The sequence below is a fragment of the Canis lupus genome, chromosome 6 (genome assembly GCF_048164855.1).
Source record: "Canis lupus baileyi chromosome 6, mCanLup2.hap1, whole genome shotgun sequence".
In the NCBI taxonomy this organism is placed as follows: Eukaryota; Metazoa; Chordata; class Mammalia; order Carnivora; family Canidae; genus Canis; species Canis lupus.
In genome coordinates, this window is record NC_132843.1 from 2907922 (window position 1) to 2933387 (window position 25466).

Genomic DNA, 25466 nt, shown 5'->3' on the forward strand with positions numbered 1-25466 from the left:
ACAATTCCAAATTAATGTGCTCTGTAAAGTTTTCTTACTGTATGTTAGTACTTACAGCATTAATAACAAGTCTGATTGGCACAGTGGCATGAGTCTTGTTTATCAATTTTAATGGCAGAGCTTTCCAGCTTCCGTAAGTCAAGTCACCAAAATCAAGAACATCTTTCTTTTCTGTATCTACCTAATTATGAAAAAAAAAGACCGGTTTCTAAAAAGCAATGTATTAATAAACTTCACAGCTTATAGTCTTATCACCACTCTTTACAGCCACAAATAGTTGTCATGAAATGTGAACTTATCTAAGTTTCCCTAGGTAATTTTACAACTGCTATTTTCTACAAAAATAATGTTAAATTCTTTGTTTTTGAGGTAGTCCTTGTACCCAGATATATACTATAGGACAAAGCAATATATTTGTTGTTGCTACTTTGAAAAGACTGTTAGATATTAAGAAAGACCATTTTATAACATATATAAGCTTCCCTTCATTGAGCTATGAGCTCTATTATACAATTTTGACTTTTCAATTCCCTTCAAAATGTACATTGGCATTTTCAGATTAAGTCCAAATTTCTGACAAAACTGAAAGTGTTTAAAAATATATCAAAACAGACATCAAAATTTAGAATGAGGGCCTGTCATCACAGCAGATGACTTCTTTAAACACTGGAGAACAACTTAACACAGACCCTCACACCCATACATGTAGAAATGTTGGATAATATTTAAAATATACATACATTTCTTTAGCCTGGTTGAATATAAAAGGAAGTAAAAAACAGACTGGCAAATGGGAGCTGACTTCCATGGTGGACCATGAAGGTCTGATCAATCCACTCCCAAGGTAGTTGAGTTTCAACACCTGCCTGAGAACAGATGGCAGGACCCTGAGCTTGACGGGAGCAGGGCAAAGCTTTGGAATGGAATTTAAACTCCCAATGTCAAATGCAGAAATTCAAAGAAGTGCCCTTTTTATGAAAAGGGACCTGGAAAAACTGTTTCTATGGCTGAGGAGATAACAGGGAAGATTGTCCGGAGATCATTTTGCAAGAAAGTAAAACCTCAAGCCTATACCACATGAGGCATGGGAACTCCAAGTTGGAAATCACTGAGGGGGAGGTGGGGCAAGATGGCAGAAGAGTAGGGGTCCTCAACTCACCTGGTCCCACCAACTTACCTAGGAAACTTTCAAAACATCCCAAACACCTACAAATCCGACCTAACATTTAAGGAGAGAACAGCTGGAACACTACAGAGAGAAGAGTTTTTGTTTCTAATTAGGTAGGAAGGCAGAAAAAAAATAAAGAATCAAGTGGGGGAAGGGCCCCACGAGGAGCGGGGCTAAAGCAGAGCAGCAACAGCCTCTGGGCCAGGAAAGCCCAGCCTCAGGGAAGTGGGAACTTTAAAATTCCACACCAGAGTTTTCTGGGACAGAAAACTGCTCAGCAGGGAAATCGGGCAGAATTGCAGGGGGTAGTGAAGCCTCTAGATTCCCGGAGTCACTAGTAGAGGAGGGGCACCCCGGGGAGAGCACACTGCAAAACCCGGTGGTCTCCACAAAGGGCTGGAGCACCACAGTCCTCACCGCATTTGGGAGAAGCCAGTCGGTTACAGGGGTGGATTCAGATGGAGGTGGCTGAGCCCCATTCCCTTTGGGAGAGGTGGTCCTCAGAAGCGTGGTTCTTTAGGGTCTTTGGCCTTTTATTTTTTACTACTTTGTTTTAGAATTTGTCACTTTAGTGGTCTTTTTCTTTTATTTTCTTCTGATCTTTTTCATTTTCTGGTCTCTGATCTCATCAGATCATCCAGAGTGGAATTCACTTAGGTTGTGGCTGATACTTTTGACTAATCCTACTCATATAGCCACTCTGCACTGGACAAAATGAGTAGAAGGAAGAATTCACTACAAAAGAATGAATCAGAAACAGTACTCTCTGCCAAGAGTTACAGAATATGGATTTTATTCCATGTCATAAAGCCAATACAGAAGCACAATTTTAAAGCTACTGGGGACTTTGGAAAAAAGCATAAAGGACTCTAGAGACTTCGTTACCGCAGAATTGAGATCTAATAAGGCCGAAATTAAAAATCAATTAAATGAGATGCAATCCAAATTGGAGGTCCTAAACTGCAAGGGTTAATGAGGCAGAAGAAAGAGTGACTGACATAGAGGGCAAGTTGATGGAAAGGAAGGAAGCTGAGGAAAAAAAACAATTAAGAGCCCATGAGGAAAGGCTTAGGGAAATAAATGATAGCCTCAGAAAGAAGAATATACATCTAATTGTGATTCCAGAAGAGGCCTAAAGGGAGAGAGGGCCACAAAGTATATTTGAACAAATCATAGCTGAGAACTTCCCAAGTCTGAGGAAGGATACAGGCATTCAGATCCAAGACGGAGAAGAGAACCCCCGCAAAAAAAAAAAAAAAAAAAAAAAAAAAAAAAAAAAAAAAAAAAAAAAAAAACCATTGAACACTTCAACATTTAATAGTGAAACTTGCAAATTCCAAAGATAAAGAAAAAATTCTTAAAGCAGCTCGAGACAAGAAATTCTTAATTTATATGGGGAGAAATATCAGATTAACAGCAGATCTCTCCACAGAGACCTGGCAGGCCAGAAGGGGCTGGCATGATCTGTTCGGGGTACTAAATGAGAAGAACATGCCACCAAGGATACTTTATCCAGCAAGGCTGTCATTCAGAATAGAAGCAGAGATAAAGAGCTTCCAGGATAGGCAGAAACTGAAAGAACATGTGACCAGCAAACCAGCTCTGCAAGAAATATTAAGGGGAACCCTGTAAAAGAAAAAGAGGGAAACCAAAGAAAAAATCCACAAAAAAAGGGACTGAACAAGTATTACAATGACATGAAATTCACATCTTTCAATAGTTACTCTGAACGTGAATGGGCTAAATGATCTCATCAAAAGATGCAGGGTTTCAAACTGGATAAAAAAGCAAGACCCATCTATTCGTTGTCTACAAGAGACTCATTTTAGACCTAAGGACACCTCCCGCCTGAAAATGAAGGGGTGGAAAACCATTTACCATTCAAATGGTCCTCAAAAGAAAGCTTGGGTAGCAATCCTCACATCAGATAAATTACAGTTTATCCCAAAGGCTGTAGTAAGAGATGAAGAGGAGCACTATATCATACTTGAAAGGCCTATCAAACAAGAAGACCTAAAAATCATGAATATTTATGCCCCTAATGTGGGAGCTGCCAAGTATATCAATTAATAACCAAAGTAAAAACACATTTAGATAATAATACACTACTAGTAGGAGACTTCAACACAGCACTTTCTGCAAATGACAGATCTAAGCACAACATCACAAAAGAAACAAGGGGCTTAAATTATACACTGGACCCAGATGGATTTCACAGATACATACAGAACTTTCCATCTGAATACACGTTCTTCTCCAGCACGAGTGGAACTTTCCCCAGGATAGAAAACATACTGGGTTTTCTATCAGGTCTCAAACTGATACCAAAAGATTGGGATTGTCCCCTGCATATTTTCAGATTATAATGCTTTGAAACTTGAACTCAATCACAAGAAGAAATTTGGAAGAAACTCAAACACGTGGAAGTAAAAGATAATCCTGCTAAAAGATGAATGGGTCAACCAGGAAATTTGAGAAGAATTAAAAAGATTCATGGAAACCAATGAAAATGAAGATACAGCTGTTCAAAATCTTTGGGATACAGAAAAAGCAGTTCTAAGAGGGAAATACATCACAATACGCTTGTATTGTAATCCCTCAAAAAAATTGGAAAAGACTCAAATACACAAACTAATAAGTTTGCGCCTAAAGGAACTGGAGAAAGAACAGCAAGTAAAACCTACACCAGAAAATAAATAAATTAATTAATTAAAATTAAGAAAAACCTACACCAGGCAGAAGAAGGAAGATAATGATTTGAGTAGAACTCAATGAAATAGAGACCAGAAGAACTGTAGAACAGACCAACAAAGCTGGAATTGGTTCTTTAAAAGAATTAATAAGATAGATAAATCATTAGCCAGCCTTATTAAAAAGAAAAAAGACTCAAATTAATAAAACCACAAATGAAAGAGGAGAGATTACAACCAATACCAAGGAAATACAAACGATTTAAAAAACATATTATGTGCAGCAATATGCCAACAAATTAGGCAATCTGGAAGAAATGGACCCATTTCTGGAAAACCACAAATTACCAAAACTGGAACAGGAAGAAATAGAAAATCTGAACGGGCCAATAACCAGCAAGGCAATTGAAGCAGTCATCAAAAACCTCCCAAGACACAAAAATCCAGGGCCAGATGGCTTCCCAGGGGAATTCTATCATAGGTTTCAAGAAGAAATAATACCTATTCTACTAAAGCTGTTTCGAAGGATAGAAGTGGCCATAATACTTCCAAACTCGTTTTATGAGGCCAGCATAACCTTAATTTCAAAACCAGACAAAGACTCCACCAAAAAGGAGAATTACAGACCAATATCCCTTATGAACATGGATGCAAAAATTCTCACTAAGATACTAGCCAACAGGACCCAACAGTACATTAAGAAGATTATTTACCATGAATGACTAAGTGGGATTTATCCCCGGGATGCAAGGTGGTTCAACACTTGTAAAACAATCGACGTGATAGATCACATCAATAAGAGAAAAACCAAGAACCATATGATCCTCTCAATAGAAGCAGAAAAAGCATTTGACAAAATACAGCCTCCATTCCTGATCAAAACTCTTCAGAGTGTAGGGATACAGGGACTTTCCTCAGAATCTTAAAAGCCATCTATGAAAAGTCCACAGTGAATATCATACTCAATGGGGAAACACTGAGAGCCTTTCCCCTAAGATCAGGAACACGACAGGGATGTCCACTCTCACCACAGTTATTCAACAAGGTCCTAGAAGTCCTAGCCTCAGCAATCAGAGAACAAAGAGAAATAAAAGACATGCAAATTGGCCAAGAAGTCAAACTCTCTCTCTTCGCAGATGACATGATACTGTACATAGAAAACCCAAAAGACTCCACCCCAAGATTGCTAGAACTCATACAGCAATTCGGCAAAGTGGCAGGATACAAAATCAATGCCCAGAAATCAGTGGCATATCTATACACTAACAATGAGATTGAAGAAAGAGAAATTAAGGGAGTCAGTCCCATTTACAATTGCACCCCAAAGCATAAGATATCCAGGAATAAACCTAACTAAAGAGGTAAGGGATCTGTACCCTAAAAACTACAGAAGACTTCTGAAAGAAATTGAGTAAGACACAAAGAAATGGAAAAACATTCCATGCTTATGGAATGGAAGAATATTCTGAAAATGTCTATACTACCCAGGGCAATTTCCATGTTCAATTAAATCCCTATCAAAATACCATAGACTTTCTTCCCAGAGTTGGAACTAATAATCTTAAGATTTGTGTGGAATCAGAAAAGACCCCGAATAGCCAGGGGAATATTGAAAAGAAAACCAGAGCTGGGGGGCATCACAATGCCGGATTTCAACCTGTACTACAAAGCTGTGATCTTCAAGACAGTGTGGTACTGCCACAAAAACAGACACACAGATCAATGGAACAGAAGTGAGAACCCAGAAATGGGCCCCCAACTCTATGGTCAACTAATATTCAACAAAGCAGGAAAGATTATCCACTGGAAAAAAGACAGTCTCTTCAATAAATGGGGCTGGGCAAATTGGACAGCCATGGGCAGAAGAATGAAACTAGACCATTCTCTTATACCAGACACAAAGAGAAACTCAAAATGGATGAAAGATCTAAATGTGAGACAAGAATCCATCAAAATCCTAGAGGAGAACACAGGCAACACTCTTTTTGAACTTGGCCACAGCAACTTCTTGCAAGATACATCTAGGAATGCAAGGGAAACAAAAGCAAAAATGAACTATTGGGACTTAATCAAGATAAAAAGCTTCTGCACAGCAAAAGAAACAGTCAACAAAACTAAAAGCCTACAGATATTTGCAAATGACATAGCAGATAAAGGGCTGGTATCCAACATCTATGAAGAACTTATTAAACTCAACACCCAAGAAACAAAAAATCCAATCATGAAATGCGCAGAAGACATGAACAGAAATTTCTTCAAAGAAGACATAGACATGGCCAACAAGCATATGAGAAAATGCGTCACATCACTTGCCATCAGGGAAATACAAATGAAAACCACAATGAGATACCACTTCACACCAGTGAGAATGGGGAAAATTAACAAGGCAGGAAACCACAAATGTTGGAGAGGATGTGGAGAAGGGGGAACCCTCTTACACTATTGGTGGGAATGCACACTGGTACAGCCATCCTGGAAAGCATGTGAAGGTTCCTCAAGAGTTAAAACTAGAGCTACCCTACGACCCAGCAATTGCACTCCTGGGGATTTACCCCAAAGATATAGATGCAGTGTAATGGCAGGACACCTGCACCCCAATGTTTATAGCAGCAATGTCCACAATAGACCAACTGTAGAAGGAGCCTCGGTGTCCATCGACAGATGAATGGATAAGGAAGATGTGGTCTATATGTACAATGGAATATTACTCAGCCATCAGAAAGGACGAATACCCGCTATTTGCCTCTACGTGGATTTAACTGGAGGGTATTATGCTGAGTGAAATAAGTCAGTCGGAGAAGGACAATCATCATATGGTTTCACTCATACGGGGAATATAAGAAACAGTGAGACGGATTATAAGGGAAAGGAGGGAAATTGAGTGGGGAAATTAGAGAGGGTGACAAACCATGAGAGATTCCTAACTCTGGGAAACGAACAAAGGGTAGTGGAATGGGAGGTCGGCAGTGGGTTGGGGTGACGGGCACTGAGGAGGGCACTTGATGGGATGAGTAGTCGGTGTTCTAGTATATGTTGGGAAATTGAACTTCAATAAAATAATAAAAAAGGAAAGAAAGAAAAATCACTGAGACCTTTAGTACCCACCAAAGTTATACAAACCGCTCTACAGACACTTCAAAAAACGAAGAAATGTGGGATTTCTATAGTAATGAGCAGCCTCCATGAGGTGAACTCACATTTTAAAAATTTAAATATCAATTCAAAAATTAGAACTAAAAAAAAAAAAAACTAAAAAAATTAAAATTAAAATTAAAATTAAAAAAAGAAATAGAACTACACGAATAAAGTAGTTGGGAAGACCTGGCAAAATTAGAAGAATCAGCACCTGCGGAACTACAAATAATCTGAATTGTAAGTATATTTTAAATACAGGTAATAGAGTCTATGAAAAAGATAAAAACAGAAGATTCAAGACATAATGTTGAGCACAAAAAGAATATAATGAGCTTGATCAGTCTGTTAAAAAAAAGTTCAATGTTGGGATTTTAAAACCATTTAAAAAGAATATAATGAGCTTGATCAGTCTGTTAAAAAAAGTTCAATGTTGGGATTTTAAAACCATTTGGGACTAAAATATTAATGAAAGATATTACAGAAAGAAAAGATCAGCATTAAAATAACTAGCTTTTTGTGTTGTTTGGGCTAGAACAGAGCTGTTAATTAATTTTAGACTGAATAACCAGTTTGAATAAAAAGGGAACAGAAATGTGTAACTTTGAAACTAATACAGATGCAAAAGAAAGATGAAAGAGAACTGCTATTTTAAAAAGGAATGATTTCGGGGATCCCTGGGTGGCTCAGCGGTTTAGCGTCTGTCTTTGGCCCAGAGCGCGATCCTGTAGTCTCGGGATGGAGTCATGTGTCAGGCTCCCGGCATGGAGCCTGCTTCTCCCTCTGCCTGTGTCTCTGCCTCTCTCTCTCTTTCTATGTCTATCATGAATGAATGAATGAATGAATGAATAAATAAATATTTAAAAACATAAAATAAATGGAATGATTTCACTTCGAAGATAAAATGATCTAGAGTCTAAATACACAAAACCTCAGATCTCAGAATACCCAAGACAAACATCAATAGAATTATAAGGAGAAACAGACAAATCCACAAACACATCGCTCAGAGGCCAAAAGAGTAAGTACACAGAAATATTAATAATGATATAGAAGACTGGAACCACACAGTACCAAATCAGAGCTAAAGGACATATGAAAGAATTCTGCACTCAGAAGCCATTCTTTTCAAGCACACAAATACTAACATAAATCCAACACATACTACGCCATGTAATCTCTCTCCTCCCCCCCAACCCATATTCTGACTCCAATGTGGGGAGTGTGAAAAGGAGAGGCAGCTGCAACATCCCTAAAAAATTTGGAAACTATAAATGTACTTCAGTTAAGTGTCCAACTCTTGGTTTCAGCTCAAGTCATGATCTCCGGGTTGTAAGATCAAGCACCATGTCAGGCTCTGCACTCAGCACAGAATCTGCCTGAGATTCTCTCCCTCTTCCTTTGCCCCTGCCTCCACTCGTGCAAACATGCTCTTTCTCAAAATAAAATCTCAAAAAAATACCCCAAACTATAAATATACTTTAAAACATGTAACGATCCAATTTCCCCTAGAGACAATCCATAATGTCTTCCTTGGCCAGACTTAATACATACATCTTTAACAATATGGATGAAACTGCTGACTATATTCACTGGTCTTGGTACATATGTAATACGTAATACAATATTTCAAAAACCATATACATTTAGAAGTAATGCTATTTCCACCTTCTGTCCAAAAACAGTTCAGCAACTATTACTTGAGCCCCTACTATGTGCCAAGCACTATTCTGGAAGGGAACAAGAGACACATGTCCTGATCCCCAAACAGCTTACACTCTAGTGGGGGCAAGGAGGATCAGACAATAAACAGGTAAGTATTTAGTATATCACCGCTGAAAATGCTAAGCAGAGAAGTAAAGCGAGCCAAAGGGAGGAGGAGGTAAGTGTGTGGGGATGAGGGGCCAGAGGGGAACTGCCATTCTATCAACAGTATGAGGTGATATCTAGAAAAAGTGAGAGAGTGTATGGGAGAAGTACTCCAGGGAGAAAACAACTGTACTCAAACTCTGGAAGATCATCAACACTGGTGACTTCATCACTAGAGACAAATCTTAGTCCTCATGTCCTTTCAAATTGACATGACAACACTTTTCAAAATCCCTATATGATGTGATTCACTGAACATTCCAAGTTAGAACATGCATTCATGTAACATAGGGCAGCTGTTCTTATTTTCTCTATATACATATATTCAAGATTTTTCCCTACCTAACCACTTACTGTGTTGTTTCTTAAAGTGATATTTAAAAGGCTAATAAGGGGCACCTGGCTGGCTCAGTCGCTGGAGCAGGCAACTTGATCTCAGGTGTTGTGAATCTGAGCCCCAAATTGGTTACAGAGATTACTTAAATAAATCTTTAAACAAAATAAAAAATTAAAAATAAAAAGCTAACACAGAACATCTAACGTTTACATATAGCATGAGGGATATCACTGGTTACATTTCTTAGTCTCCTTTAAAACAAATAACCCAGGACGCCTGGATGGCTCAGCAGTTGAGTATCTGCCTTTAGCTCAGGGCTTGATCCCAGGGTCCCGGGATTGAGTCCCACATTGGGCTTCCTGCATGGAGCCTGCTTTTCCCTCTGCCTCTTTCTCTCTCTCTCTCATGAATAAAATCTTAAAAAAAAAAAAAAAAAAGTTAAAAAATAAAATAACCCAGTATGTCTAGTGACTTTTCAGAATACTCCAAACTAATACATCTAGCAAGTATATTTTGTTTCTGTAAAATAAATAATTTTAAATTCTAAAATAAGAAGATATTAAGAACCAATGGTTAGCTTGAAAATAATATTGTGGTGGTATTTACCCACATATTCAATTTTCCCAAATATTACTTCTAAGATTAAACAGCCATCATTCAAATGCCGGGTATGACAGAGATCTGCTTACAAGTAGTTACCTCGATCACAGGGGTCTCTGCAACAGCCGTGAGAATGACTCGGCTTGCCAAAGCTTCTGCTTGTGCTATGGTCTCAGCATCTGCTGAAAATGGCCAAGAAGCAACACTGAATATACATCTGAAAATCCCAGAATCAGATGGTATGAAAAGTACTTTTATCTCTTCCGTGGCATGAGGTCTTATGATGACTTTATTCTTGAAGACTAAACAAGGATATGCTGAAAGATCCACCTTTAAAAAAAAAAAGAGCCACACAGTTCATAAAGAAATGGCTTCACAAGGAGAATCAAGAATTAGAATCAACGAGTTTAAGATCCCTTTTTTCCCCAGTCACTCAAACTACCAAATCCGAAAATTTATGACCTCTTCCAAAATATCCAAGTCCTGTAACTCATTATCTGTAAAGCACAATTAGCTAAAATCATGAAGACTTAGGAAGATGAGTTGAATGTGTTCCCTCATCTGTTTTAAAGTAAACACAAGGTCTATACCCTCACTTACACTGCAAAAGCTCCTGGAAACAGCAGTACTCCAGGCCCCACACGTCATCCAGAGCTGGTGTCTGCAGCTGTACAATCAGGGGAATTAGACTGACCTCCGAGGTTTTCATCAGGCCTCTAAGGGCATGATTACAACTTGCTGCAAACCCTCCCTCCTCACTGTACACAAGAGCATTCTTTCTGCCCATACTCAGAGGCAACACTAATTCTTACACACCTCGAAAAGGGCCTGCAGCTTCACCTCTCACCCTTACCATTTTCCTCCAATCACACACTTTCCATATGAGCTCAGGACTAGAGAAGAAAGACCAGGAAAAGGGAAGATGGTGAGTAGACACAATCTCATTTTGCCAGGTAAATAAGGGTTATTACTGGGAGGTAAGAGGGAAAAAGTAAACTCAGCCACCAACACTCATCTGCAAGCAGCAGTCACAAAACCAGGACATTCTAAAACAGGAGTTGCTGACCATCTGCCACATCCCCACCTACCATGTCCACACGTGTCACTCTAATCGTGAAAAGAGATCTAGAATATTGTACTTTAGCACCTCTAGCTAATCATGTCAGTGACCCTTGCTTTAAGAGTTAATGTTAAAATTGTATTTCCAGGTAATTAAGAAGATCATGTAAGAACGTGATCAGATAAATGTCAAAAAGACTCCACTTACTGTATGAAGTCAACTGATCCCAAGAATAACTTTTTTTGGTAAGTGATGGTAACTTATACTCAATCATTTTTAACAAAACCGACAAATAACAGAAACCATACCTTTCAGTGGTTTAAATAGCACTAAAAGAACATTTACATGGTCTGATGAATAAATAACCAAATATAAGAAGTAACCAATAGAAAAATGAGAAACAAATTCAGATTTCAATTCTGAACGTACTACAACAAAAGGAGAGGGTTAAGAAAAAGATATGTTATTCTTCTATGCACCACTGCAATGATTCTGTGAAAGGCATACAAGGATAGGAGAACAGGACCTCCCCCCACCCTTATGAAAGGTAGTACTAGAGAGAAATCCAGCATTAATCATAACGCAATTACTAATTCAAAGGCCAAAAATGCAGAAAGCTTACCTTTTCACCATTGATACTAATGGTGAGAACCCCAATGCTGACCTGTAGCCAGCGGTCAGCTGGATTAAGTACACTAAGGTAGGTCTGTGAAGCAATGCCAACACAGCAAGCATGAGGAAACTTCAGTTCTTCAGGTACTCTTACCTTCCCTGGGTAAAGATAAAGCATGGTCAAATGCAGGTTATAGCAAAACACCTGATTAAAAGCACAACTGGATGGATGGAAATTTTTACACGAGACTACCTGTTGACACCCAAGAGCTATGATATCAAGTGCCCTGCCGCTGTAGGAGTCCTTGACCTTGTATAAGCCTCAGCATAGGCCAACAACTTTTTCTCACTATATCCAGCCCAGGAAGAACAAGTACAACTGATCAAACCATAATTTACAGCCAATCAATTCTTCGATGTTATTGCCTATTAGTAATCTCTCCCTTTTTTCTACCACAAATATAAGCCACTACACTTAACCTGTTAAGAAACTACGGAGAGCTCTAATTTTGAAGGTCTACATCTAGCCAGATTTTTAATAAGACCAATCTTTTCTCCATTCTTATGCAATAACCGGAATTTCCTTGAGACGAAAATGGGGGTAGAGACGAGGACAGAATACCAGTGGTCATGTGCACTGTGTGAAAGCATAGCACCCAGCTCCGCTCAGAGCGGCTGTCCCTAGCAGAAGAATCCAGGGGATATTTCAGCCACTGCAGACAAGTGTGGAAAGGTGCTGCCTCTCACAACTGTCATCCCCCAAAGCCTTTAAAAAGTGGGAAGAGACTCACTTCTCCAGGGAGTCAATTCTAAACTGGACCATTCCTAGTCGAAAGAGTAACAGAAATCTAAGTACAGAGTACAGGAGAGACAGGAAGACAAAAGCACTGAGAGTCTCACTTGTATTAAGTGTTTGTGTTTTTCTAAGGCCATGTTAGGGACCCTTGCACAGAAATATATTATGGTCTGTGTTCTCAATTTAGGACAAAGAATAAAATTAAGAGAAATTCAGACCAACCAGTATCTTCTTGAAACAAACTCATTTTGTGGTCTCGTTTGAGAAAACTCAATTTTTATTTATTTTATTTATTTTATTTTTTAAAGATTTCATTTATTTATTCATGAGGGACACAGAGAGAGAAAGAGAGAGAGAGAGAGACAGAGAGAGAGGCAGAGACACAGGCAAAGGGAGAAGCAGGCTCCATGCAGGGAGCCCGACAAAACTCAATTTTTAAATAATAGCAAGCAACAATAAGCAATAACCAAGAAAAAACATCTTACCAAATCCTGACAGTATTCCTGAATCCCATGGTTCAATTCCACAATTTGTACCAACAGGCTGCATAGGAAAAGGTTTTGCTGTACTTAGAAGATTCTGATTTAAGGCATTAGAATATGGGTTGTAAAGGGAAGAGGCACCCATCAATCCAGAGCCGATATTTTGTCCTAGACAAATTCCCATGGCCACAGAGTTCTGAACATGTTCTCCTGCGACAGCAGGATATGGACAGCTTCCTGAGAATCCACAGACGGTGGCACTGCCAGCCTGGCACTGAGGCAGTGTTCCCAAATACTGCTGGGCCAAGGGAGCTGTGGTAAAAGAATGCTGAGTCAAGAGTGTAGGAACTGCAGTGAGCATGTTCTGCATCTCAGGAGCAGAGCTACAAGGCATAGTGCTGGGAACAGGAGCGCCCTGGTTTCCAGGGGCCATCCAATGAGGAATCTGGCCACTTACTGCACTGCCAGCAGTTAACATATCTTCAGAGGCTACTCTTTCATCTTTGTTCACAAACGTCTGGTGTGACACAGGGAGGTGTGGCATCGCTGACACAACTGGGTGGGTGAGACCTGACTTGCTCAGTAGACCCAGGCTGATCTGGTCCAATTCACTGGGTTTAGAGGTCAACCCTACTGCACCAGTTTCTGATAGGTCTCCACTTTTGGAGGAAAGATCTTTATCCAACCTGAAGTAAGGCTTTACATCTTCAGGTCTGCTACTCAGAGAAGTCGTTTCAGTCACATTGTCTGTATCTGCGTTTTTCTGATTATAGGACAGTGCTACTTTACTTCTACTTTGAAACAGACCTTTTTCTCTCTGCTTTTCCATAGCCCGTTCCTCTGATGGAACTGGACTGGCTTGAATAATTGTGCTGCTCAATTCACTGGTGACATCACTCTGTGACAAAAAAAAAAGTTAAATAATCCATGAGCTATCACATATTCAAAGCATCCTGATATAATCTCAAATAAAGAAGAGATCTACAGGACATAAACTCTGACAAAAAAAGGCCAACTTTTTGCAGCTGTGAAATTCTAGATTCAAGGTCAGAAAGTGCAGTTATTCTTTCACAGAAATAATTATGAGGAGACTAAAGAGGAGATACATAGCAATTATATCTCTGACAAATTTATATAGACAAAGGACGAGATAATTACTTTCATTCAAATTTAGGGGCTGTTTTCCTGGAAAATATATAATAAAAATCTAAATAAATTAATAACACAGGAGTGGAGGCTGAGCAAGCTTTCAAATGAAGCTGACACGAGCTCAGGAAGAATCAGTAGAGCTCACAAGCTTCCCCACCCCCATTTTTTGTCTATGCTGCTGTTACACTCGAAGATGCTAATTTCTATGAGCACTAAGTCTTTTCCAGTGCCTAAGATTATGTGGTTCTTCTGTCTTCCTAAGTAAGAAGTAACAGCCACAGTCAACGTTCATATACTCATTTCATTATAATGCATCACCTTAGGAGTGAAGTCTACAGGCTGCAGGGTAGACCAACTGGAACTGACATGTAAGATGCAACTAACAGACTATTCTCTGCACTTGGTTTGAAAATTTCTTTTAGACCACATAGAGACATTAATAAACAAAGCTGAGATTATTTGCCAGATATCATCAACCAATCAATACAAATAACCACCAGCATGTATTCAGTGTAACTTCTTGGTACCAAGCCCTGTTATCATATCACTGTCCCTCCTCATAGATGAAGAAACAAACTTAGTGAAGTTACAGTTTATCTCAGAAAGTAGCAGAGTCCATGTTACTACAACTCAGCCTATAAAACCACAAGCTAAGAATACAGAGACCCAATGCTCAAGAGCGTCATCAAAGATGGCTTTCAATGATTTGTCCAACATGACACCATACATATAGTAACTTTACTGGATATATTTAGTAAGGGCTTGGTGGAATAGAGCTATATTGCATACCATATTCATATTCAGCCCACTAAAAAATTGAATACTGTCGTATTCACAAAACACACATAGATAATAAAAGTCTAGCTTCGGGGTGCCTGGGTGGCTTTGTTGGTCAAGTGTCTGCTTCCAGCTCAGGTCATGATCCCAAGGTCCTGGGATTGAGCCCTGCATTGGGCTCCCTGCTCAGAGGGGAGCCTGTGTCTCCCTCTTCCTCTCCCTGCTCATGTTCTCTCTCTCTTCCTCTCTCAAATAAATAAAATCTTTAAAAAATAAAAATAAGTAAATGTCTAGTTTCTCCCACATAAATCTTTCAGATCTACCTGCTTCTCTCCCAACCCCACTGCCACTACTTTAATCCATGCTCACACCACGTCTTGCCTGACTATAGCAGCCTCGTGTCAAAGTCTCCTGATTGTAATCTTGCCCCTGCTTAATGCCTCCTCCACAGTGCTAGTGCCATGAGCTTTTAAAACATCAACACAGAGGTGCCTGGGTGGCTCAGTCGGTTAATCACATGCCTTTAGCTCCGGTCATGATCCCAGGGTCCTGGGGTAGAGCTGCTGAGGGGGGAGCCTGCTTCTTCCTCTCCCCCTCTGCCTCTTCCCTTCCCCTACATTGGCTCCTGCAGTCACTCATGCACATGCTTGCACTCCCTTACTCTCAAATAAATAAAGTCTTAAAAACATAAAAATAAAAAATTAAACAACACAGATCACATGAGTGTCCTTCCTGCTTATGCCTTCGAACTCCCAAATTTTATATACAAGACTCTTCACGTTTGGCCTTTCCTCCTTTCACCATGTACAATTCACTGCAGACATTCCAAACTTCCGGGGGTCCTTCAAATGCAGTGTTTATTTTACAACTCCATACCTTCCCCCATTTGTTTGTCTGCTTCCTCCCTGTCAAGTAGTCTTACAAAATACAGCTTCAATACATTACTTATCCCTCCATAAAGCTCTGTTGAACCATCATCAGGTCCAGTCAGATTTGTAGTTACCTCCCGCTAAATCCCACAGCATAGGTGGATCACAGTGTACTTCATTCCAGTGTGCCTAGCAAGTACCCTCCACCAGACTGAAAGATTTTAGAGAGCAGATACTAAAGAGCTGTACACTGCCTAGCATGAGTAGTTATTTGATCAAAACACACACACACACACATACGTTTTAAAGGTAAAACAAGCAACAGAAATTACACAGGCCTAAACTTCAGTCTGACTGCTACATCGGTATCACTTTAAAGCCATAAGCCTTCTTAAAGAAATAACAGAAATGCTGCCCACCTTGCGATCCTCAAGGCCATGATCTGAGGCTGTAGTGGGACAGGTGCTCTCTTGTTCAGACACGTAAGTCAGCCTACTCACACTGGCTTGTGGACACACCAATGCAGATGACTCACTCTCACAGGGGGGCTTCTGAGGAGCTGCTGAACCAAAAGACTCTAAAGCACACCTGAAAGGGCGAACATCTCATGATTAGTTTTCCATTCCCTTATCTAACTTTATCTACACAACAAAAAGCCATTTCTGCCTGCCCAATGGGCTTGTTAATCTTAGTCTCTGCTCTAGCTGCCATATATGATAACTCAACCATGGATTTTCAGTCTTAATTATCTTAAATTCTAAATCATATTCCTATTGAATGAAGTACTTGGTAAACTATAATAAAAGAAAAAGGCTGTGGCATTTTTTAATTTTTACTTTTTTGTGGCATTTTAAAAAATATTTTTATTTATTTATTCATGAAAGACACAGGGAGAGAGAGGTAGAGACATGGGCAGAGGGAGAAGCAGGCTCCATATAGGAAGCCTGATGTGGGACTTGATCCCGGGACTCCGGGATCACACACTGAACCAAAGGCAGACACTCAGCCACTCAGCCAGCCAGGCGTCCCAAGGCTGTGGCATTTTCATTAATAAACCTCATATATAAGTTGCTTAACAATGTTAGCTATTCATTTGATAAACACTTATTGAACACCTGATATAAAGCATTGAGTCAAGCATTCAAAAGTTCCTGGCCTCAAAGAGCACAGATGAAAACAAAGAATCACGTACTTAAGTGCAAAGAAATGAAATCAGTTGTACATTGCTAAGTGGAATATGAAGTGGGACAACTTCTGACTGAGCAATTAAGCAATGCATATCAAAGCCACTTTGACTCTGACATTCTAAGTCTAGGAATTAATCCTTAAATTAATTAGGGGAAATCAATGCTAACCATAAAGTCTTTGCCAAAAGGATAGGTATTAACATGTAAGAGAAATTAGGCTATGGAAATTATGGCACAAACATGCAAAAAAACACTATTCAGCTATTTTAAATTATGCTGTTGAGTACTATCCCTTGACTCCGAAAGATGTTTAGGACATTAAAAAAAAAAAAGATTAGAAAACAAATATAGTTAGATCCCACATCTATCTCATATACACACCACCTTCTGTGAGCCAGTCCCCAGCACAGGGTCAGCCCAGCCCGACGCAAGGAGAGGAAAGAGGCAGCACCACCTGAAGAGAATGGCACAGTCCCAACAGACAGGAAGCACTGCTGCCGATGTCAGCTGCTGCACCTGCTGCATGTACACTCCGCCATTTAGTTTCAAATTCAGCCCTTATTGGACAGAATTTTACCAAAACCCTTCTTTTGCACAAAGTTCAGAATACTAAGCTGGGCAACAAACACAAAGAAAGTCTCATTCTGAATTTTGGATTCTTAAAAAGCCCCAAATCAACACACTGGTATTGACAAAATCTAGTTAGTTAATTTCTAACCAATGGGGACAGAATATTAACCAAATTGCTTCAGGCCTATTTTAGCTTCTGCATGACATGTATCTACATGGGTTCCCATATGCACACAGATGTATACACACACACACCATGATACAAAAAATTCTAGGTTATTGGGGTAATGTGGTATATTAGTCTAGTTCTTTTTTAAAAGTTATTTATTTATTTGAGAGAAAGATAATAATGAATAAGAGAGAGGAGAGAGAACATGAGTGGGGCAGAGGGAGAGGGAGAAGCAGGGCTGGATCCCAGGACCCCAGGATCACGACATGAGCTAAAGGCAGATGCTTAACCAATTGAGCCACCCAGGTGCTAGTCTAGTTCCTTTGACTGAAAGGAACAAATGCATTTTGGGTGTATTATTTCAAGTAATGAGAAGTGTACCATCAGAACACTTGGAAATAGAGGTTCCTGAGTGGCTCAGTCAGTTAAGCATCCAACTCCTGTTTTTAGCTCAGGTCATGACCTCAGGATTGTGAGATCAAGCTTCACATCAGGCTCTGCGTGGGTACAGAGCCTGCTTAAGATTCTTTCCCTCTCCCTCTGCCTTTCCCCAGCTGAAAAAAAACAAACAAACATGGAAATAAAGAGAAATTTTAGTTGAGATGTCAAACTTCAAAGGAATTCACAACTGCCAAGGTGTCAGCCACACAGATACCAAGGTGTTTGTGGAACTTGAAGGCCTACGTCGCCTCTATGCACCTGCTGGAAACCAGCTGGAAGACCAGCTAGTTAAAAGGAATGCTAATGAGCAGCGAAACTTATCAGATAAAGTACATTTGCCATAAAAATGCTGCCACTGAAGAGATGAAAATTTTGACCAACAGTATATTGTGAATATAAACCACTACTTAGGGGAGCCTGGATGATTCCATTAGTTTAGTATCTGCCTTCAGCTCAGGTCATGATCTTAGGGTCCTGGCACCAAGCCCCGGAGTCAGGCTCCCTGCTCAGTGGGGAGTCTGCTTCTCCCTCTCTGTTTGCCCCTCCCCTCCCCACTCCAACCCCATCTGTGTACTTCTCTATCTCAAATCAATAGTCTAAAACACACACAACACTCAAGAATACCAGTTGGCAGAAACCAGAGAAAAAGAATAAAATTATCACACTCAAAAAAATAAATCACACTCATTTTACCATAATTAAAAAGTAAAGGAGGACTTCAATTAAAATAAGTACAAAATCGAAGTCGATGTTGGCAGCAATAAAAAGTGCAATTGATGCTACAGAAAATCAGTGATACAGAGAATAAACCCTTGAGCAGCTAACCCACAGTACAGTGAATGTATAAAAAATGAAAATTAGGGAAAACAGTCATAAATGACCAGAGAAGGGAATGTTAACTAATGGGAAACCAGGGTTCTCAAAAGGAAGAAAGAATAGGTGGAACCCAGCCAATTACCAAAAGTAACAGAAAACAAAAAACTTCCTCAGCTGAAGAAATTAACTGTGTATACAGTTTATCATAATCCTGGAAAACCAACTAAGAAACTGACAGAGACATTTCAAAGTGATAAGGGAAAATGGAGAGAAAGCTGCAATAGGAACCTAAATAAACAGACCTGGAAATGAGGCTTAAATGACAATGCATGTTGTGCAAAAGGAGAACAGATACACAGCACGGCCACAGTCACTCGACAGTGTGCTCCAACAGCAATGAGTACCAGGAGCTACTGGTACAGGTAACCAAGGATGAATCTCAGAAACATGTTAAGCGGAGGAAGCTAGACACAGAAAAATGTACCATTCCATTCAAATGTAGTAAGAGCCAAAACTAAATTATGATGATACAAACCAGAAAGTGAGTGGTTAAAAAAAAAAAAAAAAAGTGAGTGATTGAGTGGGGGTGGGGAAGGGAGGACAACTGACATGAAAACAGCAAAGGATTGTGAATGGCGGAAGACGTATATGTCCTATATATCTTAGGTGGTGGTTTTAAACAGGTATGTAAGTGTCCAGAAACACTGAATGAAACCCCAAAGATCTGTGTATTTCACTGTATGTTAATTATACATCAGTAAAAATCTAACAATGCATACTGTGAAAGCCTAAAATTGGGTTAGGAATGAGCCAGAAACCTGACAGTAAGCATGCTAGTAGACTAAACCACACCCCAAAATGATTCATGGGTTAATCTACAGGCCGGATACTGATGGAGAGATCTCCACTGGTATTTATTTGCTTTAGTGGCTATAGTAGCAAAATACGTATGCTGAGCAACTCAGCAACATCTCATCACTCTCGTTTCATCTTCCTCAGTGATTTTAATTCAGAGCACACTTATGCTCTTCTAAATTGGCCTTTTCCCATTATGTCCTGTGGTTTTGCCCCACACTAAGAGGTGGGGGTGCAGGTGCCTGGCTAGTTAATCAATTCTATGGTCACTCCAGAGAGGTTAAACTTCATGCCCTCAATCAAAATATCTGAACATATACCAAGTTCATGAGAAACTTCAGTATTCTTACACATAATACTTTTCTTAGAAGTGCACACACGCACGCACACACACATACACACACAAAATCAGGTGGGTCCAAGAGTAAGACCAGCCAGCCAGCATTCTGCCTCTAAGAGCAGTGTGAAGGAAAACAGTAATAATGGAAGGCTTTAGATAAGAGTACTTAGAGTTTTTATTAAATGCCTTCATATACAATTTAAGAAATACCAAAACCACAGAAAGGTAACTTTGAAATCAGATTTAAAGTACACAGGAGGAAAGAACACTGCAGAAAACACTGTAAGGAATGCAGAGATTAAAATGTGAAATGCAAACAAGATGAAACCAATAAAGAGGCAGATCACTGTGGTGATGCTGAAGTTCTGTATCTCTGATTTTTGGGTAGCAGTTACATGAATTCACATCTGTGATAACATGACACTGTACCCAGGACAAGTTCCTGGTGCAGACACCATTAATGATGGGAGACGTAACTGCTAGGGGAAATGGTAACCCCTCTGTAAGATCTTTGTAACGTCCTGTGGATCTATAATTTTTCCAAATAGTAGTTCTTAACGGATTAAAGAGACAATAAATGCCGAAGTCAAGCAAAACAGATCCCACATATGCATCACTTGAGTCTGGGGGCTGGAGCAAATTTTCCTTAATAAATAAATGCTCGAATCCATATATTGAAGAGTAACCATTAAGAGTCAACAAGAAATACAGCCTAATCAAATTAAACTAGACTTGAAAGAGAGCATCTTTGGCAGAAGCTTACAAAAAAAAAAAAAAAAAAATCAAGTCAATTGTGAGGCAAGAAGAACTGGGGTGCCTCAGATTTCCCTCTTACATTCCACAGAAACAGGAAAACAATCCCTAAGCAGAAGCAAACAATTTGAAACACAGCCTGCTATGCTTTCATTATAAAAGCCACAGTTTAACTGTGGAACATAAAAGAGCCTAGCGAGTACTGTTCCCTCCATCCTCTGAGTAAATGACCACAGTACGTACTTTAGTCAGTGGGGGGGGGGGGGGGGGCGGGGACACCCGATGGCTAGAAAAGAATATATTTAACTACAGAATAGAAATTAAACAAGTGTAGGATATGGTGATGAATCAAAATGTAAATGAAATGCCAATGTAGAAATTACATAACTAAAAAAGAAAAAGGTGGAAAGGGAAAGAACATGAGAATGAGCTCCTTAATTGTGTCATTGGCCAAAGATGCTATTATGGGTTAAGCATTTCCAAAAAAAATGTTTAAGTATTAAGACCCAATACTTCAGAATGGTATTAAGGTAAATGGACCTTATTTGGAAATGGGGTCACTGCAGATGTAATTAGTTAAAATAAGATCAAAGTGGAATAGACTGGGCCCTTAATCCAATGTGAATACAGAGACAGATTAGTTTGTCTACAAACCAATGGATGCCTACGACTATCAGAAGCTGGAAGATGTAAGGAAGGTTTCTCCTGTAAAAGCTTCAGTTGAAAGGCTTTATTTGTAAGTAATCTCTACACCCGACAAGGGGCTAGACTTCCCAACCCTCAAATCAAGAGTTACGGGCTCTACCAACTGAGCCAGCCAGGTATCCCCTTCCCTAAAAGCTTCAGGGAGAACATGGCCTGAATTTCCAGCCTACAGAGTGTGAGGCAATAACTTTCTGTTGTGTTAAGCCACCCAGTTTGTGACACTTTGTTATGGCAGCCATGGGAAACTAATAAAATGGGACTCAAAGAATATCATTTAAAAACTGGCAAAGCAAGTGTCAGAAGCATATTTAAACAGTACAAAGATAAATGCTCAGATAACTTTACAGACAATTATTAGAGGGGAGACGAAGAAAAATCAGTAGATGACATCAGTCATGACAAGTCAAGGAGAGATAACCTTCAAATTTGGTTGGGCTAGATGATTTCTAATGTCTTACACACATAAACTGTTAAGTGGAGGCTGTGCATATGAAAAAGTGTTAAGTGTCACTGAAACAGGAAAGAATTTTAGCCCTCTACTAATAGTTCTAGCTTACCCGTACCACTTAAATATGCAAAACTCCAATGGCAACTAGGGAAAAACTTACGAGGTAACTTTGAAATCAGATTTAATTTCAACCTGTTTCTAATTACTGAACATTTTTGATAATTTCACTGTTTAGGTAAGTTTTTTTATTAATTAAAATCTTGCAATAGGGAAACACATAAAAATCTTTTATAAAGCCATAAGAGGGGCACCTAGGTAATTCAGTCAGTTAAGTGTCTGACTCTTGATTTTGGTTCAGGTCATGATCTCAGGGTTGTGAGACTGAGCCCCACATCAAGCTCTACGCTGGGCATAGAGACTGCTTAAGATTCTCTCTCCCTCCCTGCCTTCTTCAAAAAAGAAAAAAAAACCCATAAAAGACAAAATTTGTAAATTTAATAATCAACTTTCTGTATGGCAAAAAAACTACAAGCAAAGTAAAACCAAAAAAAAAAAAAAAAAAACAAAACACCCATGAAAAAAAGGAGCAACAAATATGGATAGTCATAGCAAATACAGAGGAAATGATGCTCACCATCACACTTCAAAAATATGAATTAAAGTTATACTGAGATACTACTTCTTTTGCCTATCAAAATGTCAACCATCAAAAAGTTTTATAAACATTCTGTTGATGAGGGTATGGGAAAACAGGCTCTCTCTTAAACTGTTGGTAGGAAAACTAAATCAGTACCCTTATGGAGTGGTTGTACTAATTTAACTATGAACATGCATACAAATACTCTGATCCAAGAAGCTCATTTCTGAGAAATTACCCTATAGATCAATTTCACATGACCAAAGTGACTATAATACAAATGAAGCCTTCTATAGTCAAACATACATGTGAAAAGGACCCGATATTGAATATAAAAAGGGATGACAGTAAGAATATTTATTTATATTTTGTTATGCATGCATAAAGAAACTCTAGAATACCTAAGAAATACAGCAGTTCCCTGGTGGGAAGGGATTCAGGAACAAGCAGACAAGGAACACAGTAATGAAAATACAACACATGTGCATGAGTGCATCTACACATAAATACACATGTATACATTTCATAAAGCAATGAATTTACATTGTTCAAAAGTTATACACACATATACCTATATAGGTATGCAGTTTTTAAATAATGCAAATTATGGCATTTTTAAAAATTACGTTTTAAAAAGTCCTTATAATTTGATGGTTAAATTAGTTTACAGCTTCAGTTAAAATCTATGAAGTATCAATATTCTTTTTCTAGTATTTACCAATCTCAAGTCTTAAAAAATCAAATTAATACTACAATATAAAAAAAATCCAAACCTTTAAGCTATTTCAAATGCTGTTAAGAAAACAGTGAGATTGATATTCTCATCATACACTGAGGTGAGAACATTAGTCTTTAAGACCTATTTAGAAAATAATCTGCTAATAGTTTCACTTTTAGATATCTAGCCTTATGAAGTCAGACAAAACAAAATTTTTATAGGCAAAGTTGTTCATCTCAAATGGCAAAACAGACAAAAAATAAAATAAAATGGCAAAACATAGTGAAATATATTATCTACCATTATCCACCAGGGGCATCAAATAATGCATGACTGATTCACTGTGTAGACTGTAACATTACTAATTTTCTCTTAAATACAAAGAATCATTATAAGTGAAAACAACAAAGTATATAAATTTGCACAGAAAAATGGCTTGAAACAAATTCAAAAAATATTTGCAATGGCTACCTTTGAGAAATGAACCTATAAATGACATTTTTCTTCTCTACACTTTTTCTAATTTTCTTATACTGAACATGTATTTTTATTAAAGAAAAAAAAAAAAAAAAGGTAAGCACCTACCCTGATAAACTTGTTCCAGAAGTTTCACTAGGAGAAGAATGATTCAGTGGAGAAGAGGAAGGTCTGAAGCTATCCTGGTCATCCTCTGAGCCATGTCCACCATGTTCAGGAGAGTGATTTTGCAAATCTATCAGAAAGGTGTTATTTTTCAATGAGAACAACAACAAAATCACTCATAATTCTGTGAACATGACCAATTACTTCAACACTTACCAACATTTTTAGGTGCAACTATGCAATGTTTTCCAAAAGTCACATGTTTTTCACTGTTGCTTGCTTCACTAGCACATTCATTTTGCCTCTGATTTTCTCCATTATTTGGTATTTCTTCACACTCTTCTGACAGCCAAACAGATGCTATCCTGGGATTCCTTACTAATGAATAACTATCAGATTTGGGAGTGGATACTGATGGAGCTGTTTCACAGTTACCAATGTCTGGTAATTTGTTGTCAATAGGACAGGTCTTCACATCAACTACAGTATTTTCACTCTCTTTTCTATTTGTAAGAATTGAATGTGGAAAGTTTGTTCTAAACGATTCTTGATTCTCACTCTTTCCATTTTCACCATAAAAAGTAAATACTGTATTTTCTTCTGGTTCCCTTATATTTTTATTAGTAGCACCTAAGTCCACTGTATGGATGTCTTGTGTAGTCTGTTCTTTGGGCAAAGATAAATCCCAAATATCAGACGTACTAGCTCTTGAAAAGTTTTCCAGTCCACCTTCATATCTACTAACTTCTGTTTTTTTAAGGTATTTCTCCATATCAAACATGCTGGAGCCACTACTTTTTTCTGTATCACTAGGTAAGAAATGAGACACAGTGGAATAGTCCTTTTGTTTATTATCCTTCTTAGAAGTCTTCTCTCTGGTTTTATTTGAAAGTGCCTTGATCATGGCGGCAAGTTGGGAAGGATCAGTACTCACTGATGCATCTGCAATGGCTGAAGCAATGGTGCTTATCCTAAGTACAGAATCACCACCAGTAGGTATCTTGCTTTTATCTCTTTGGGGTTTACTACTCATGAAGAAATTGTCCTAGAAAGAAGAAAATTCACATCAGATAAATTTACTCAGTTCCATGGACACGTACATACTAGTTTAATCTTTAGATATTACCTAAAATTTAACAGCAGCTAGAAGTTAATGGTATACCAATTAAATACCCTAATTAAAAAAAAAAGACACTTGTTATCAACTTTAGAGTATTGGGTTACTCACAGACTTGGATTATCAATTACATAAAAATATTCAGGAGTTAAAGAGATGCTAAAAAGGTGTTAAAACTGAACCAGACAATAATTTAAAGCAAAAAAATTGGGGCGCCTGGGTAGCTCGATTGGTTAAGTGTCCACCTTCAGCTCAGGTCATAATCCCAGGGTCCTAGGATAGAGCCTTGCATTGAGCTCCCTGCTCAGGGAGGAATCTGCTTCTCCCTCCCTGGTTGGGCCCTTTCTCTCTCTCTCTCTGTCAAAAAACAAATAAAACGCTTTAAAAAATAAAACAAAAAATTAAGATACTGAGATTGAGATTGGGCCATTGTGATTCCAACTATAATTCCTGGTAATTTCATTCAATTGTTAACAGTTATTTATAAACAAGACATAAATAGGAACCACAGGCAAACAACTGAAATGGAACCAAAAGCAAAGAAACATAAACCTATCTAATTACTTAAAAATCCAAGTTAAGACTTC

At 38.6% G+C, this 25466-nt stretch overlaps 1 protein-coding gene and 1 long non-coding RNA gene across 11 annotated transcripts in view; one reads left to right on the forward strand and one right to left on the reverse strand.

Moving 5' to 3' along the window:
- The window catches only part of CEP192 (centrosomal protein 192), a 157517-nt gene that overhangs the window by 51834 nt on the left and 80217 nt on the right, over positions 1-25466 (reverse strand). For 9 of the 10 annotated variants that reach the window (XR_012032232.1, XM_072828633.1, XM_072828630.1 and 6 more), the window contains exons 17-23: positions 23979-24807; positions 23766-23892; positions 15961-16129; positions 12750-13644; positions 11479-11627; positions 9896-10126; positions 56-181 (exon numbers count right to left, since the gene is read on the reverse strand). Coding sequence is in view for 9 of the 10 variants with exons in the window: in XM_072828633.1 (XP_072684734.1) it covers positions 56-181; positions 9896-10126; positions 11479-11627; positions 12750-13644; positions 15961-16129; positions 23766-23892; positions 23979-24807 (2526 nt within the window). In the remaining variant the exon portion in view is untranslated. The remainder of the gene's footprint in view (positions 1-55; positions 182-9895; positions 10127-11478; positions 11628-12749; positions 13645-15960; positions 16130-23765; positions 23893-23978; positions 24808-25466) is intronic. The other variant, XM_072828635.1, reaches the window with a different exon arrangement.
- LOC140634908 (uncharacterized) lies at positions 7973-24754 on the forward strand. The gene is made up of 4 exons (XR_012032233.1): positions 7973-8011; positions 8676-8803; positions 11005-11101; positions 24655-24754. It is a non-coding gene; the product is annotated as an uncharacterized lncRNA (long non-coding RNA).